At 43.7% G+C, this 13,896-nt stretch overlaps 4 protein-coding genes across 4 annotated transcripts; 2 read left to right on the plus strand and 2 right to left on the minus strand.

The window, feature by feature from the left end:
* Positions 1-1,003: 1,003 nt before the first annotated feature.
* On the minus strand, positions 1,004-3,207 carry SAMD00019534_043400 (hypothetical protein; the record flags this gene model as incomplete). The annotated part of the gene is made up of 2 exons (XM_012900845.1): positions 1,004-1,477; positions 1,555-3,207. Coding segments are annotated over 2 exons (2,127 nt in total), but the record flags the coding sequence as incomplete, so codon positions are not given.
* A 1,565-nt stretch (positions 3,208-4,772) lies between these two features.
* On the plus strand, positions 4,773-10,120 carry SAMD00019534_043410 (hypothetical protein; the record flags this gene model as incomplete). The annotated part of the gene is made up of 7 exons (XM_012900846.1): positions 4,773-5,114; positions 5,188-5,652; positions 5,716-8,556; positions 8,628-8,793; positions 8,854-9,333; positions 9,393-9,916; positions 9,980-10,120. 7 exons carry the CDS (start codon positions 4,773-4,775, stop codon positions 10,118-10,120), a joined length of 4,959 nt encoding a protein of 1,652 aa, XP_012756300.1.
* Positions 10,121-10,133: 13 nt separating this feature from the next.
* SAMD00019534_043420 (hypothetical protein) lies at positions 10,134-11,109 on the minus strand (the record flags this gene model as incomplete). The annotated part of the gene is made up of 5 exons (XM_012900847.1): positions 10,134-10,348; positions 10,416-10,522; positions 10,589-10,723; positions 10,791-11,004; positions 11,061-11,109. 5 exons carry the CDS (start codon positions 11,107-11,109, stop codon positions 10,134-10,136), a joined length of 720 nt encoding a protein of 239 aa, XP_012756301.1.
* Positions 11,110-12,403: 1,294 nt separating this feature from the next.
* On the plus strand, positions 12,404-13,809 carry SAMD00019534_043430 (hypothetical protein; the record flags this gene model as incomplete). The annotated part of the gene is made up of 3 exons (XM_012900848.1): positions 12,404-12,560; positions 12,619-13,648; positions 13,776-13,809. The coding sequence occupies 3 exons, from the start codon at positions 12,404-12,406 to the stop codon at positions 13,807-13,809; spliced, it is 1,221 nt and encodes a 406-aa protein (XP_012756302.1).
* Positions 13,810-13,896: the final 87 nt, after the last annotated feature.

The raw sequence follows: 13,896 nt of genomic DNA on the forward strand, positions 1-13,896 counted from the left end.
TATTGATGGTGAGTTATATAATTGATCTTGGATTGCTTGCTCCTCCATCTTTTCCTATTTCGAGGGATAATGATTAGTTAACAATTTTTATCCTTTTACCATTAAAGGACATAACTTATCTTAACATACATTATGAAGACTGAGTAGATACCTCCTTACGACCTTATTAAGTTCGTAGGTGTTGTCATTGAATAGTCGGTAGTTTTGGAATGTTTGCATTCCTTGGGAGTTAACCTCTCGTACTTGCATCTCCCAAACAGTGTCATTCTCTCTACATCCAAAAGTCTTTATATTTCCAAGTCTAAACTCTTTGATCAAGTTCTTTGTTCTATCATCATAAATCTCTAAAGCCTCTGGTTGTAAACGAACTAGACATCTTTGTCCATGGAACATAATATCTTTAAACCAATGTTCACTTGTATTTAATAATGATGATTTCTCTCTTCCACCACCATTCTTTGTCTTTAATTGTTTAGGTTGTAATATATTTCTAAACGTAGTCTTAATTCCTACCATTATTATTAATATTATTTATTAGTCTAACTTATTATTATTATTGATTGGGATAATGAGTAATAAGTAGTTTGAGTGAATGATAACTTAGAGGTGTTGACCTATGACTAAACACACAGATGATCGTATTATGTTAAGATTGTGTGGTCTAAGGTGATTCGGCAGACACATCATTGTTCTAAAGACATCTCCCACCCACATCTACTCATTCATACCTCCAATGATCATAGGGTGAGTGTGTTAGTATAAATAAGTGTGTGTGTTATTATCTGTTTGAGTGCGTGGTTGTTACACAAAACAAAGTTGATAATTATTCGATGTCCAGATCCATGTGTTTACCTTAAAAGGAAATTTTATCATGGTCTTGTCCAAATGTAATCTCAATCCTCCTCATAAGTGTTAAAGTACAACAAGTTTATTGGTAAAGGGATGGTGGTCATCGTGATCACAATGTATTGGGAACAATGAACAGCACTGCATCTTATTCGTACAGCTCATTGAGTGATTCAAGCATTGATGTAGTAGTTTGAGGTAGACCAATACGATTGAGACTCAAACTTATTGACCTCTCCCTACCTCTGGCTGATAGGGCATGTGGATGTCTTGGCACCGCTGCACTACTCCAAGCCAAGGAACTGTTGGGTGGCGATGATGATAATGATGTTGGCAATAATAATGGTGAAGTTGGAGGACCATCCATCTCGTCATCAGAAGTGATCATCTCTGGATTTGTTGTAGACTTGCTCGATGGACTTGATCTGAATTGAATAAGATCATCTATTATCGTTGCCGTTTCAAAGTTATCCATCTTGAGTGATCTCAACAGACTGAGAGTGGAGCTGAACACTGTCAAGTAGTATCCGCCCTCGCCTCCCATCTTGTCCGGATCGCACAATTGCCACAAGTACTGATTGATAAACTCCAACTCATTAACTCCAGAGTTAACAACTACATATATATATATCTATGTTTGATCGATCAGTTAGTATGATGAATGATTGATTGATTGATTGAATGGTGGATGGCATAACGATAGCTTACGGGAAGGAAGTCATCAGCGCTAAGGAATATATCATCGGATGTCTTGTTCTTGATTCGTTGCTCGTAGTTGACACAGTTGTAGATGGCACGTGCCGATGCTAGGATCGTGTCTAGCTTGTGTTGAGGGATGTCTACACATCGGTCTAATCCTCCGAGTTCAAGGATGGCAGCCTTCCAATTACTCTGTGTGATGAACTCCTTCTTGATACCGTAGAACTCTTGAGGCTTGCCTTTCAACTTCTCAATGTGTTGCCTCAGCAGTGTCTCGTCCTTGGACACTTGTGCCGCGATAGCCTGGTGCAGAGGCCTGTACAGTCTTAAAATAATGGTCTTTTCCAAGTTCCTCTCGATGATTGCAGACAAGTTTGCGTCATCCTCATGTGTAGCCTCGCCCGAGTCCACCAACAGTCGTCTTAGATGCTCTTGCTTCTCAGTGAGTATGTTCATCTTTGTGTTATCGATGAACTGTCTCACCTGGATGGCAACGGTTTGAGGCTGTTGCTTCAACATATATGGGAAGTTGCTAATAAAGTGCTGGATGGTGCGACGCTCCACAGAGCCAGGACCAAGAATCAATCGGTCGATCTCTGAGTGCATTCTCTGCTCTTCGGTCGTACCCAAGATCTGTGACAGCTTCATTGCTCGCTTGCTCTGTTGATGATGGTGCATGCCTGGTGGGATGCGAACATCATCGTAAGACTCGGCTAGATGTACATTTGGTGGCGGTGATGATGAGAACGAGGCCGAAGAGATTGAAGACGACTCTGTATCATCGAATGAGAATGATCTGGACATTGAACTCATCGGTGACATTGAGAAGAAGCTACTACTTCCACCACTGGCGTACTCTTGTTGTTGTTGGTGATGCTTGGCGCCAGAGTAGGGGACGGGTAGAGATATTGCTGGGGTGGCGGCATGCTTGGTGCCAGGTGGCTGCATAGACAACAGCTTGTGTTGATAGTTCATCGCGATGTCAAAGCCCGTCTTCTTCTTCTCGGTGATGCGGCGTAGCTTTAGACGACTGGTGATCTCTTGAACGATCTGGTATCCAATCGTTGACTTGTAGACATAGTTGTGGGCTGCGCCATTATACTCCAACACAAACACCTCAGAGTCGCGCAAGTATATCGCACGCACATCAGCGTAAGGGTAGAGGCTTGACGTGTATTCTCCACGAACGTTGGCAATACCGCGACTGGTGAGTCGCAGCACGCGCTTCTGATGCTTGCCCCATTGATTGATCTTGGTGACGCTGTAGCTTAGTTCGGGCAGTTGTTTGAATAGTTGTTCGGCAGTGTTGATCTCGCGCTCCGTCTCGTCGTCGCAAGAGAGCATAGAGCCAAAGCCCGAATCTGCTTCGCGGGTGTACATTGACAGGCGACTTAGGTCTGATGATATGCCTCCAATTGCATTGTTTGACTTTAGTAGGAAGCTGCTGGTTCTTGGGCTGACCATGCCAATACCAATAGGCGCGTTGGCTGTGGGAGATGAGTTGACATTGTACACACCACATCCGGGACCTGTGCTCTGACTCAAAATAGAACGCGAAGTCGATGATGACGATGATGATGTTGTATCACTTGATGAATATGCATCATCAGATGACATAGATATATATGAATGTGGTATTGATCTTTCGTTATTTGTTATCATTTTTAATTAATATTTAATGATATATAATATAATTTAATACATATAATTAATATATTATCTATCTATTGATATAAGGATCACAATATCAATCTCAAGGTGTGTACCATTGTCGCCCATCTTAGGTGCTTCCAAAGACATCAACCGACCCCGACTGTTTGAGAATGCCAATCTCCATCTGGAGGTCAAACATTCCACAATATGATGTAATCATAGTCATCATTATTATGATCAAAAAGTGTTAATCTAATAGTTTTTAGTTATTTATTTATTTCTAACTTGTCGGTTGGTCTTCTTTGCATTGCATCACACACAAAAAGTTTTGATCTTGTGAGTAAGTTTGGTTGGACAATCAAAATTGGGGGGTAATGTGATCTAAAACTTCCCTTGTTCTCTTGGACCTATGGTACCAACGAAGACCCAATCAAAGAATCTATAACGTTAGTTAGAAGGACGAAACTCTGATTGACTTTGTATATTATTATGTTTATCTTTATTTTGATTAAGGTTTGGAGGTGATGTTGCGATTTACGCACACATCACCACTGTCACAAATTAAAAGTCCGACCAGTCTAATGATCTGGTCGCCACAATAAGTTCCAAAGGGAAGTGCAAGATTGGAACTTATAGTTGTGTGAGACAATAGCCTGTATGATCACTACTGTCCCTACAATTGGTAAGTATACCTTCTTCTCTCACCCAATCAATCATTATCTTTATTATTCCGAATCATTCATATTATGGTAAATACATAATTCCCGAATATATTGTATAATTATTCAATAATCAATCAAACAAATATTTGTCAAACTCATTGACAATGAATCTCAAGTTTAATTGATGAAAATGTTGACAATCAAACATAGTTGGAATATGAAAATTATTTAAAGGGTCAATTATAGGATTATTTTTCTTCACTTCTCAAAGCATAATTGCTTTGATCAAGTGTAGTATCTGTTCTAGAAAGCTTAATATCTTTCTGTCCCAACATATTTGTGGACTTAAGAAATTATGTATTTATTGTAGAGGGATCACTATTGAAGTTGTAGAGCTTGCTCACCTTCAATAATAGATCAAGTACCCGCTCGGTATTGCACTAATGTCCGAGTTACCAGGATACGCCTCCATCCCCAATTAAATTAATGATAAACAATCAGTACCAATTTTCAAGAAGTCTAGACCAAGTGATGTGCTTGGAATCGAGAACTTCAAAAATCAAGAATCTAGTTGAATTGTGTGTTGTTCATTCATTTTGGCAACTTCTTCATTCTCTGCTACTCACTCATTCCTCAAATCAAACAAAGAATAAGATATCTTATTATATTATATATAACAATACATAATCATCATCACATGCAATAGCAACAACAACAACAACAACAATGAAACACTCTAGAAATGATGATTATGAACCATCATCAACTTCAACGACGACGACAACTACAACAACATCTAATACAACGACGAAAGGAAAGAAAAGTGTAAATAGAACATCATCAACAACACATAATGGTCACAACAACAATCACAATGGTCACACTAGTAATGGAGGAGGTGGAGGTATCGATATGGTTTCAATACTGAGTGCACCGCCACCTCCAACGGTCAGAGTGTACGACCCTCAGCACAAGCATCAACTCGAGAAGAACAAGTTGTTTGGTTTGCAACAGCTGCAGAGATCTCAACTGCATCACTCGTCAAGTAGCATTGGCAGTGATGTCAGTCAGCTTGTATCAACACCCTCATCATCCGTGCACAACTACAACCACAACAATAACTACAACAGCGGTGGTGGCAGTGTCAGTGGCCACAACAACAGTAACAGCAGTAACAGTAGCAATAGTAGTAGTCATAGCAACAGCGTCCCCAGCTCACCAATGAAGAGTTCTGCATCCACATCCAGTTTGAACGTATGGTCTCTCATTCATTTACATCAACCAGTCAATCTATCGATCCCAACTAACACGTACGTGTATGTTACAGAGAGGCGCATTCAATGAACTTAGCGAACGACCCAATACATCAGCTGTCGATCAAGAGTTACTCAAGAAGATATTGAATGAGGACGATGATGATGTGGACTTGGACGACAATGATTTGGACTTGGAGGACATCCTCAATGACACGGACAATATTGATGACAGCGATCTGGGACTCCCAAGCTTTGACAGTGCTGTGCCCGAGACTGGAATGGTCGTCGGTAGCACTTCCACCAGCGATCTAGCATTTAGCTCAGAGTTGCCAATCGGTTCACCGCTCACCATTGCCGAGGAGCGTGAGAAGCAGTTGTCCTCAGTGGACACACCACTGCCCATGCTGTGGCACTCCAAGAACGCACGCAAGCCCTACAATGGCATTGTCGTCGAGCCTCAATACTACACCAAGATATCCGAACAGCTGTCATCGCCCGACATCAGGAAGGAGATGGGTTATCCCACATGCTTCACGGTATGTGTCCAGGTCATGCACGCGTGCCCAACTCATGAGACTGACATTCATTCATTCAAATAGATTGCAAAGTATATATGTATAGGTACATCACATGGATATGTGTTGGTGTTCAACTTTGATCAGGCACTGCTAAGTATCATTGGTGGTGCGATATGTGCGGACAGCGGTTCCGTGACGGCAATCGATCTACCCAGCTGCAAGGTCAACGAGGATTGGATGGTCAGTGGACATCAGAATGGACAGGTGTTCCTCTGGGACGTGGTCAGCGGCAAGCCACTCAAACTGCTCGATAGCAACATGCACAAACATCCCATACTACATCTGCGCTTCTTCTCTGACGGTCATCGATTCATCTCGTCGGATGCGCACGGCGTCACCAACATCCTCACAGTCACCCGTGGACTCATGTCGTACAACATCGAGCAACAGCTGCTGCTGAATGGCAATCTGGGACCGGTGCTCTCGATCGCCCTGCTCTTGCCGGGCAACTATCCACATCCATCCGATCGCTCATTCATCGTGGCTCTGGCCACCAAGCGCAAGATTCTCATCATCACGGCGTCACAGGAGGGCATTGGTGTTCTCAACAACAAGATCACCAAGCCACAGTACATCAAGTCGACGGGCGTGCTGCCCTATCTGTCGTGGCGAAGGGTCGCCTTCCAAAAGAGTCTCGGACACACCAAGCCCCTGGAGCCCATCCTCGCCATTGGCTGGGGCAAGAACATACAGCTTCTACAAATCGTCACACAGCCAATGGATGTCAAGTTCTTGAATCCCGAGTTCATCATCGTGGCCGAGTACCAGACAGACAATGACATCTGCGGATTAGAGTGGCTCGACTCGCAGACCATCCTCTTGCACAATATCAAGGACGAGCTGCGAGTGTTTGATCCGTTCGCACTCGAAGAGGTGGAGAGCGTCAACATCAAGTCAATGCAACTCATTCATCATTCCAAGCTCCAGAACGTCTACTCCTTCCACAACACCATCCGTACATTCAAGGCACATGTCTACCTGCTGGGCAATGCAGGCCTGTTTAGTGCGCACATTCTCACATGGCTCGAGCGTCTCTCCATCCTGGTCAGCCACCATCAATGGTTCGAAGCGCTTTGCCTCTCGCTGGACTTTTACGAGGGCAAGGCCAAGGCGACGACTGGTCTATCGTCCAACACTGTCGACTCAAAGGTGATCACTGGCGACAAGACAATCGAGATTCTCTCACAGCTCTGCAGTCTGGTGTTCTCATCAGAACCCGACATGATCAAGGACCACACGCTGATACCAAAGTCGATGTTTGTCGACTCCAAGTTCATGGATCCCACCGTGCAGCGTCTCAACGTCTACCAGCAGCTGGCATTAATCGCCATTGAGTTCTGTGTGGACATCAAGCGCACTGACTTCTTGTTTGGCGAGGTATTCAACTACTATGTCGAAGCGGGCATGGTTGGTACGATACTCGAGCTGCTCGAGCCGTACATCTTGCGCGACCGACTCACCCATCTCAACCCCGAGGTGATGCAGTACCTCATGTCACACTACCAGGAGCGCAAGGTCCTGTCGCGGGCCGAGCAGTGTCTGCTTCACCTGGACATTGCCAGTCTGGACTTTCACCAAACCGTCATTCTCTGTCGCAAGCACGGCCTGTACAGCGCGCTGATCTATCTCTACAACAAAGGCCTGGACGACTATATCACGCCCTTGGAGGATATGATGGAGGTCGTCATCAAGCCACATCAGGAAAACATCGACCTGGACGATAGATCCAAAGAGGTAGCCTATCGCCTGCTGCTCTATCTACAGTACTCGTTGACGGGTCGATCATTCCCTCGCGGCATGATCCCAGCGAGCCGGGTTCCAACTCTCAAGCTCGAGTTGTACGAGTATCTATTCCTTCGCAACATCTTCCCCGAGGACCCGACACTCTATCCTCGCCTGTACCATCTGCTCAAGTTTGACTCGACCGAGATGTTCAAGATCCTCTCGTCATCGTTTGACGACGAGTATCTGGCCACACACAATCGCGCCACACCCCTGCTGATCCCACCCATCCCCTTCAACGTCAATCGCTCCAACCTCAACCACTTCAACATGCTCTCGGTGCTACTGTTGATTGTTATCGATCGCTCCCAGGAGCCCTACAACGCCAAGGACAATGATCGTTGGCCCTTCAGCCTGCAGGTACAGGGCCAGATGTACTACCTGGTTGCGGCATGCATCAAACGCAAGCTGTTCACCAAGATCGAGCAACAGCTACTCAATAGGATGATGGGCCTGCTAGCGGCGGCGCCCGTCACCCAGACGCCCATGTTTGAGAGCGTCGACCGCCAGTCGGCGCTCCTCACCATCCTGCAGGAGTTCCCCGACACCAAGGACTTTGACTACGAGCGACTGCTGGTGCTGTGCGAGGGCCACGAGTTCTATCGCGTGAGCCAGTATCTGTACGGCCTGCAGGCCAACTACAACAAGATGATCTCGTGCCAGATCAAGGACCCAGAGACCAAGTCACAATCATTCGATTACATCAGGGATCTGTTGTCAATGACCGAGTTGAGCGATGAGGCGAGACAGAGTATCAAGTCGACCACCATCTCGTTGTTGGCACAGCTCATCATCATTGACAGCACTCAGACGGCACAATTGATTATGGATCACTTTGCATCGGACCATGAGAAGATACTCAAGGAGCTGGGATCATTCCCCAAGCTGCAGTACACCTACTTGGTTGGCTTACTTGGCAATGACAGTGTATCACGTGGTACCTTTACACAAAAGACTGGTATCAACATATCCAATGAGACCTACGAGTTGTACATCAAGTTGATGTGCATGTACTCACCTCAGACCGTGTACAAGTATCTCTCCACACATGATGACTATCCACTTGACTCGTGTCTAAAGGTAAGATTCCCAGTGGTCGACCATCACTCGTCCACTCACTCATACCAACTCAATCAATCAATCAAACATAGATTTGTCAACAATATAATAACTTTGAGGGTGCAACATATCTCTTGGAACGAACTGGCGATGTCAATAAGGCACTTGAGATGATACTGATCACACTCAAGACAAGGATTGAAGACCTTTTGAAACACTTCTCTACAGTATTTGCCAATGTAAAGAATATCAAGAATGGTAAGAATCATCTCTCTCCCTTCACTTTAATCAATCAATGTCCTAACACTGACCCCACAGCAGACAAGCCAGCGCCACAAGAGAAGGAGGTGATGGATATACTGAACAGTGCAATCTCGCTGTGCCAGAGGAACTCTGCAAAGTTACAAAGCACGGAGAATCAGATGATATGGTTCAAGTTACTAGACACCATTGTAACATTTGTCAAGCGAACGAAACAATCACTCACTTCCAAGGAGGCACTATCATCAAGGGCATCACTAAGTCTAAGTGGTTCATCAGTACCAACGACTTCAACGACATCTACAACATCTACATCACCACCACAATCATCATCGAATAGTAGTGATTCACTTGAGAATGGCAATCTCAACAAACAACCAAAGAGTGCTGTCTACACCAAATGCACGACCTTCTTGAACAAGTTGGTGCATCACATATTGAACAGCATGATGGGTTACGTAGCACTGCCACTCATTCTCACAAAGATCGTCAATGACCATGGTACCGATGAGTTTGGCGACTTCAAATCAATTATCAGTATGTACTCGCTCGCTCGCGACTTGATGTCCACATACTAACTAACAACTATTTTGTAGCCGGAATGTTGGATACATGTACCTTTGAGACGAGTATACTAAACACAGCAAATGCACTGATCCAGAGGGATATGTTTACAACGACCGCACAGTACATTCAGAAGCGATCAAAGGCCTACTCACCAGACTCTGCCAGATGTTTGATGTGTAATCGACCACTGAAGGAGTTCCCCAATCAATCTGGTGTACAGGCTTCACCAACAGACTTGATCATCATCTTTGAGTGTCGTCATTCAATCCACTCAACATGTCTTGGCAAGCACACGGTGTGTCCATTGTGTAGCAGCTCTAATCATAGTGGAGGTGGACATGGACACGGTCATGGACATGCCAAGGACAAGTCCAAGAAGCCAGCAGTCGGTGGTGTGGCCAATTCCAACTCACGCGACAAATCAAAGGATGACGAGCCAGGCGTGGACCCCAAGAAGCAACTGGCACAGGAGCGAGAGAATGATCAAAAGGCCACGATGGTCTACCTGGAGCGATTGAACAACTTTTCAAAGATGTCCAAGAGAGCATCAATGGTATGTTTGCACTTCATTCATTCAATGTCCACGTCCTTACACCTCCTCCTTCAATCACTGTAGTACAACTTTGACACATTCAAACTTCAACAGAGTATCAACGCAGCAGCATTCGACGATGATGGAATGGAGGATGATATGAGGAGACCTCCTGCTGGACAAAGGTCACGACCAAAGAGTGGAAGGATATCTCATCAAATATAAGCATTGCATTGTATTATTTGACATACTTTGTTAGTTTGACTTGAAAGTTGGAGAGTAGTTCAAAGAGGTTTGGACATTGTGATCTGCCAATTGAAACACCATCCATCTTGACACGTTCAATTGCTGTGTATAACAGGTTGTCAGAGAGTTGTGCTTGGACCTTTCCAATGAGGTCAACTCTAAGATATCTTCCGTACACAAGTTGTCCAAGGTCAAAGATTTGTTCGTCTAAATGACAACTCATTGAGTTAGTTTGTTGATTGATTGATTGGTCTACTCCATGATGGATACATACCATCAGTGCCGCTGACAACATCAAACTCTTTGGATACATAATGATAGTCGACGCTAGGAAAGTGTCCAATGGATATCTTGATTCGTTGTGGAGGATAACATGGATGTCTGTGTTTTTGTGAAGTGTACATGTAAGTGATCGATCCAAAGTCATATCCATTGCGTCTTACTTACTCATACTGATGCCATGACTTGTAAACCTTGATTTTGAATGTAGAGGACATGGCATAAGGTTGTCCAAGCACGTAAACCAATGACTCATTGGCGTCAGTTGTGGACGATCCTGTCGAACTCCAGAAGTCAGGATTACTTAAGTGAGTGAGTAAGGTCTAGTTAGATGTTGGAGTCCATGGATGGCAATCGACGTCATACTCACTCAAATAATGTATTGTCTATTCTTTGGCTGGAACGATCACATGATGATGAGGAAACAACACCTCTTATTACATCCTCTGTTTGAAGAGTGGACAACTCTCTATAGATCAATCTCCAATCAATTGTAGATGGTAAACTATGTGTTCCAACACCAAGAAGTTCTCTAGGCAATGACATTCCACTATGTACATTAGGTTTGAAACATAACTCCTTCCCTTTGTTGATTGATTGATAGATTAGAGTGAGTTTCAAACATGTTTGAGATACATACATATCAAAGGGTTGCCAGCAAGGTTATTGTACCATTGTGAGACATTCATTAGATTGTTTACAGAGTCAACATCCAGTTGTCTTATGATTATAGTTTGGACCTCCATTGGTAGATGTGATACAAGGTCCACTCCATCATCATCACCATCATTACATCCAACACAATGCTCATCTCTCGTAATCAATAAGTCGTCTTTTATAATCTTCTCCAAATCCAACATTATTTATAACTTATTTGTTGGATATTATCATCTGATCATAATCTTATTATGATTCAATATTACCATTGTTGCCCACTTTGAACACCCTTTGGTGTGGCTCAACATGGACTTCATTTCCGATGACCTCCACTCAAGATTCCCCCTAAATCTCTTTGAAAGTTCACTGATTATCTCATTATTCAGTCATTCATACAGATACAGATACAGATAAGAATGTATCAAGGAGGACAGAATAACTTTAGAGGTGGATTCAATGGTGGAAGAGGTGGAGGTGGAGGAAGAGGAAGAGGTGGTGGTGGCTTCCGTGGTGGAGGCAGAGGTGGTGGCCGAGGAGGAGGACACAGAGGAGGTGGAGGAAGAGGTGGTGGAAGAGGTGGATTCACACAGACACACAATCAATCATACGAGTTCATCACGACAACATACTATAAAGACTCATTTCTTGAAGACCCATGGAAAGATCTGCCTCTCAAGACATCAGCTGCCACTACACCTTTGCATCTCAACACACTTAACAACAACAACAACAACATGATAAACACCTCGACAACAACGATAACAACAACCTCGACAACAGCATCATCGACACCTTATGTAGACTCTAATGAGATTGACATCTAGTTTAACAACAAGCATGATATTATCGTTCAATGATAATACTATTACCAAACTCTTGCATTGGTACGAGTCGAATCATACAGATGGTCGCACACATATACAATCAATCAGAGTGAACGACCAACCTTACATCAGTGATTGGAGTGTTGACACTGCGACGAGTCTACATCGACAGAATGACATGCTCCTCGCTCAGAGCCTAAGGAATAATAAAGGCTCGTCAAGCATCTATCTCGATTGGAAGACACAACTTGTTCAGAATTCGCAAAAAGTCAACACTCCCACATTTCTTCTACAATTTTTCTGAAATTGTTAACCAATTTATCTCTCTTCAATGTTATAAATATCCATCTTAAGTTTATGCAACCACTTTATCACTCTAAATGTGTGATTGACACACACATACAGATACATAATTATATATATATATAACTTATAATCATTCATCATCAAACCTTTTGATGCCAAGTTAGACAACAACAGGTTACTACACAGCACATCAGCTATGACATTGGAAGACGACTTGCTTGGATATGATCACCGTCAAACTCAATTCAAGAAGAACTTCAAGAAAGGTGACTACATCGTAAAGTACAACCGTCTTGCCAAGGTTATCCAAGTCTTTGACAATCCACCAAGAGTATACTTTAAATATGAGCACAGTATGTTGTACACCTACATTCAATAATGTGATTATATTCTTACTTTATGAACGTTTAGACAACAGTATTGGATTCATTGTACCATCTTCACAATATAATGCTGATGGATACTCTGTGTTGAAACAGAAAAAGGAGGAGAGGAGAAAGGCTCATCAGGAGGCTGTACAGAATGCAATCAAGTATAGAGCTTCCACCTCGAACAGTAGTGGCAACAGTGGCAACCACAACTGTTCGAAACAAAAGGGAAAGGAGGAGGTCGACACTTCATATCCATCATATTGGAGCAATCAGGAGGTGCGCGATGTGGACATGAACACACTGTACAGTCGTGCCAAACTGTTGGAGCGTAAAAGATTATCAAAGAAGGCTGCCGGCAGTCTGACTGATGACACATATGGCGGTGAGGAGAGCTCTGGTCCACGCAGAACAAAATACGAGGCTATTGACTTTGGCGAATACGACGCCAAGATCATCTCGCCACGTGAGTTTGATCGTTTGGCCGAGATCAACACAAACAACAAACTGCTACGCCAGTTGCAGCGCCAGGAGAATGCAGAGAAGGAGCTTCGTCGACAGATCAAGACCGCCAAACATGGATTCATCATTGATGACAGCGACCTCAAGGACTCTTTGAGATCATATCTCAAGGTTGAGGCACCTCGCATCGATAACGATGACGATGAAGATAATGGTGCCAGACAGTCAAAGAAATCAAACGACAGCAGCCAGTCATCATCATTAAGCTCATCAAATGCTAGTAACTCTGATGTGGCCATTGCCCTGCTTCATTATCAATGCTACTTGGACCAGCTTCAATTGGGCCCACAGCAATCAGCACCATCAGAGGTGTCTGATTGCTACACTGACCTTTCAGATGACTCAAGCAGCAGTGGATACTATGGCGGTGGCTATCTCAATGATGACGACGACGATGCTTACGAAGAGGAGGAGCGCGAGAGAACATTCACCAAGGAGGAGGAGAACGAGTGGGAGGAGATCAAGATGGCCAACAACTTCTACGACTCTGAGGACTACCAAGAGGAGTACAACAGAATGCTCAGTCTATTCCAGAATGGATACATTCCCAAGTATGAACTGATATCAAGACGTAATCAAATGTTCCCAAAGCAGCAATGGACTATGACTTATTGTTAGTTAGATATAAAGGTTATAATGGCTTGTTGTATATATTCCATCACTCCATTTATTGACTAGGAAGGTGGCGGTAGTATGCGCCACCCTTCGTTGACAACAAATGATTGTTGTAATGCATGTGAAGTTGGTAGTTTGGTTGGTAACAATACAATATTTGAATGGGTTGTCGCCTGTTGATGAG

This window comes from Acytostelium subglobosum (assembly GCF_000787575.1).
Source record: "Acytostelium subglobosum LB1 DNA, scaffold: scaffold7, whole genome shotgun sequence".
Classification (NCBI taxonomy): Eukaryota; Evosea; class Eumycetozoa; order Acytosteliales; family Acytosteliaceae; genus Acytostelium; species Acytostelium subglobosum.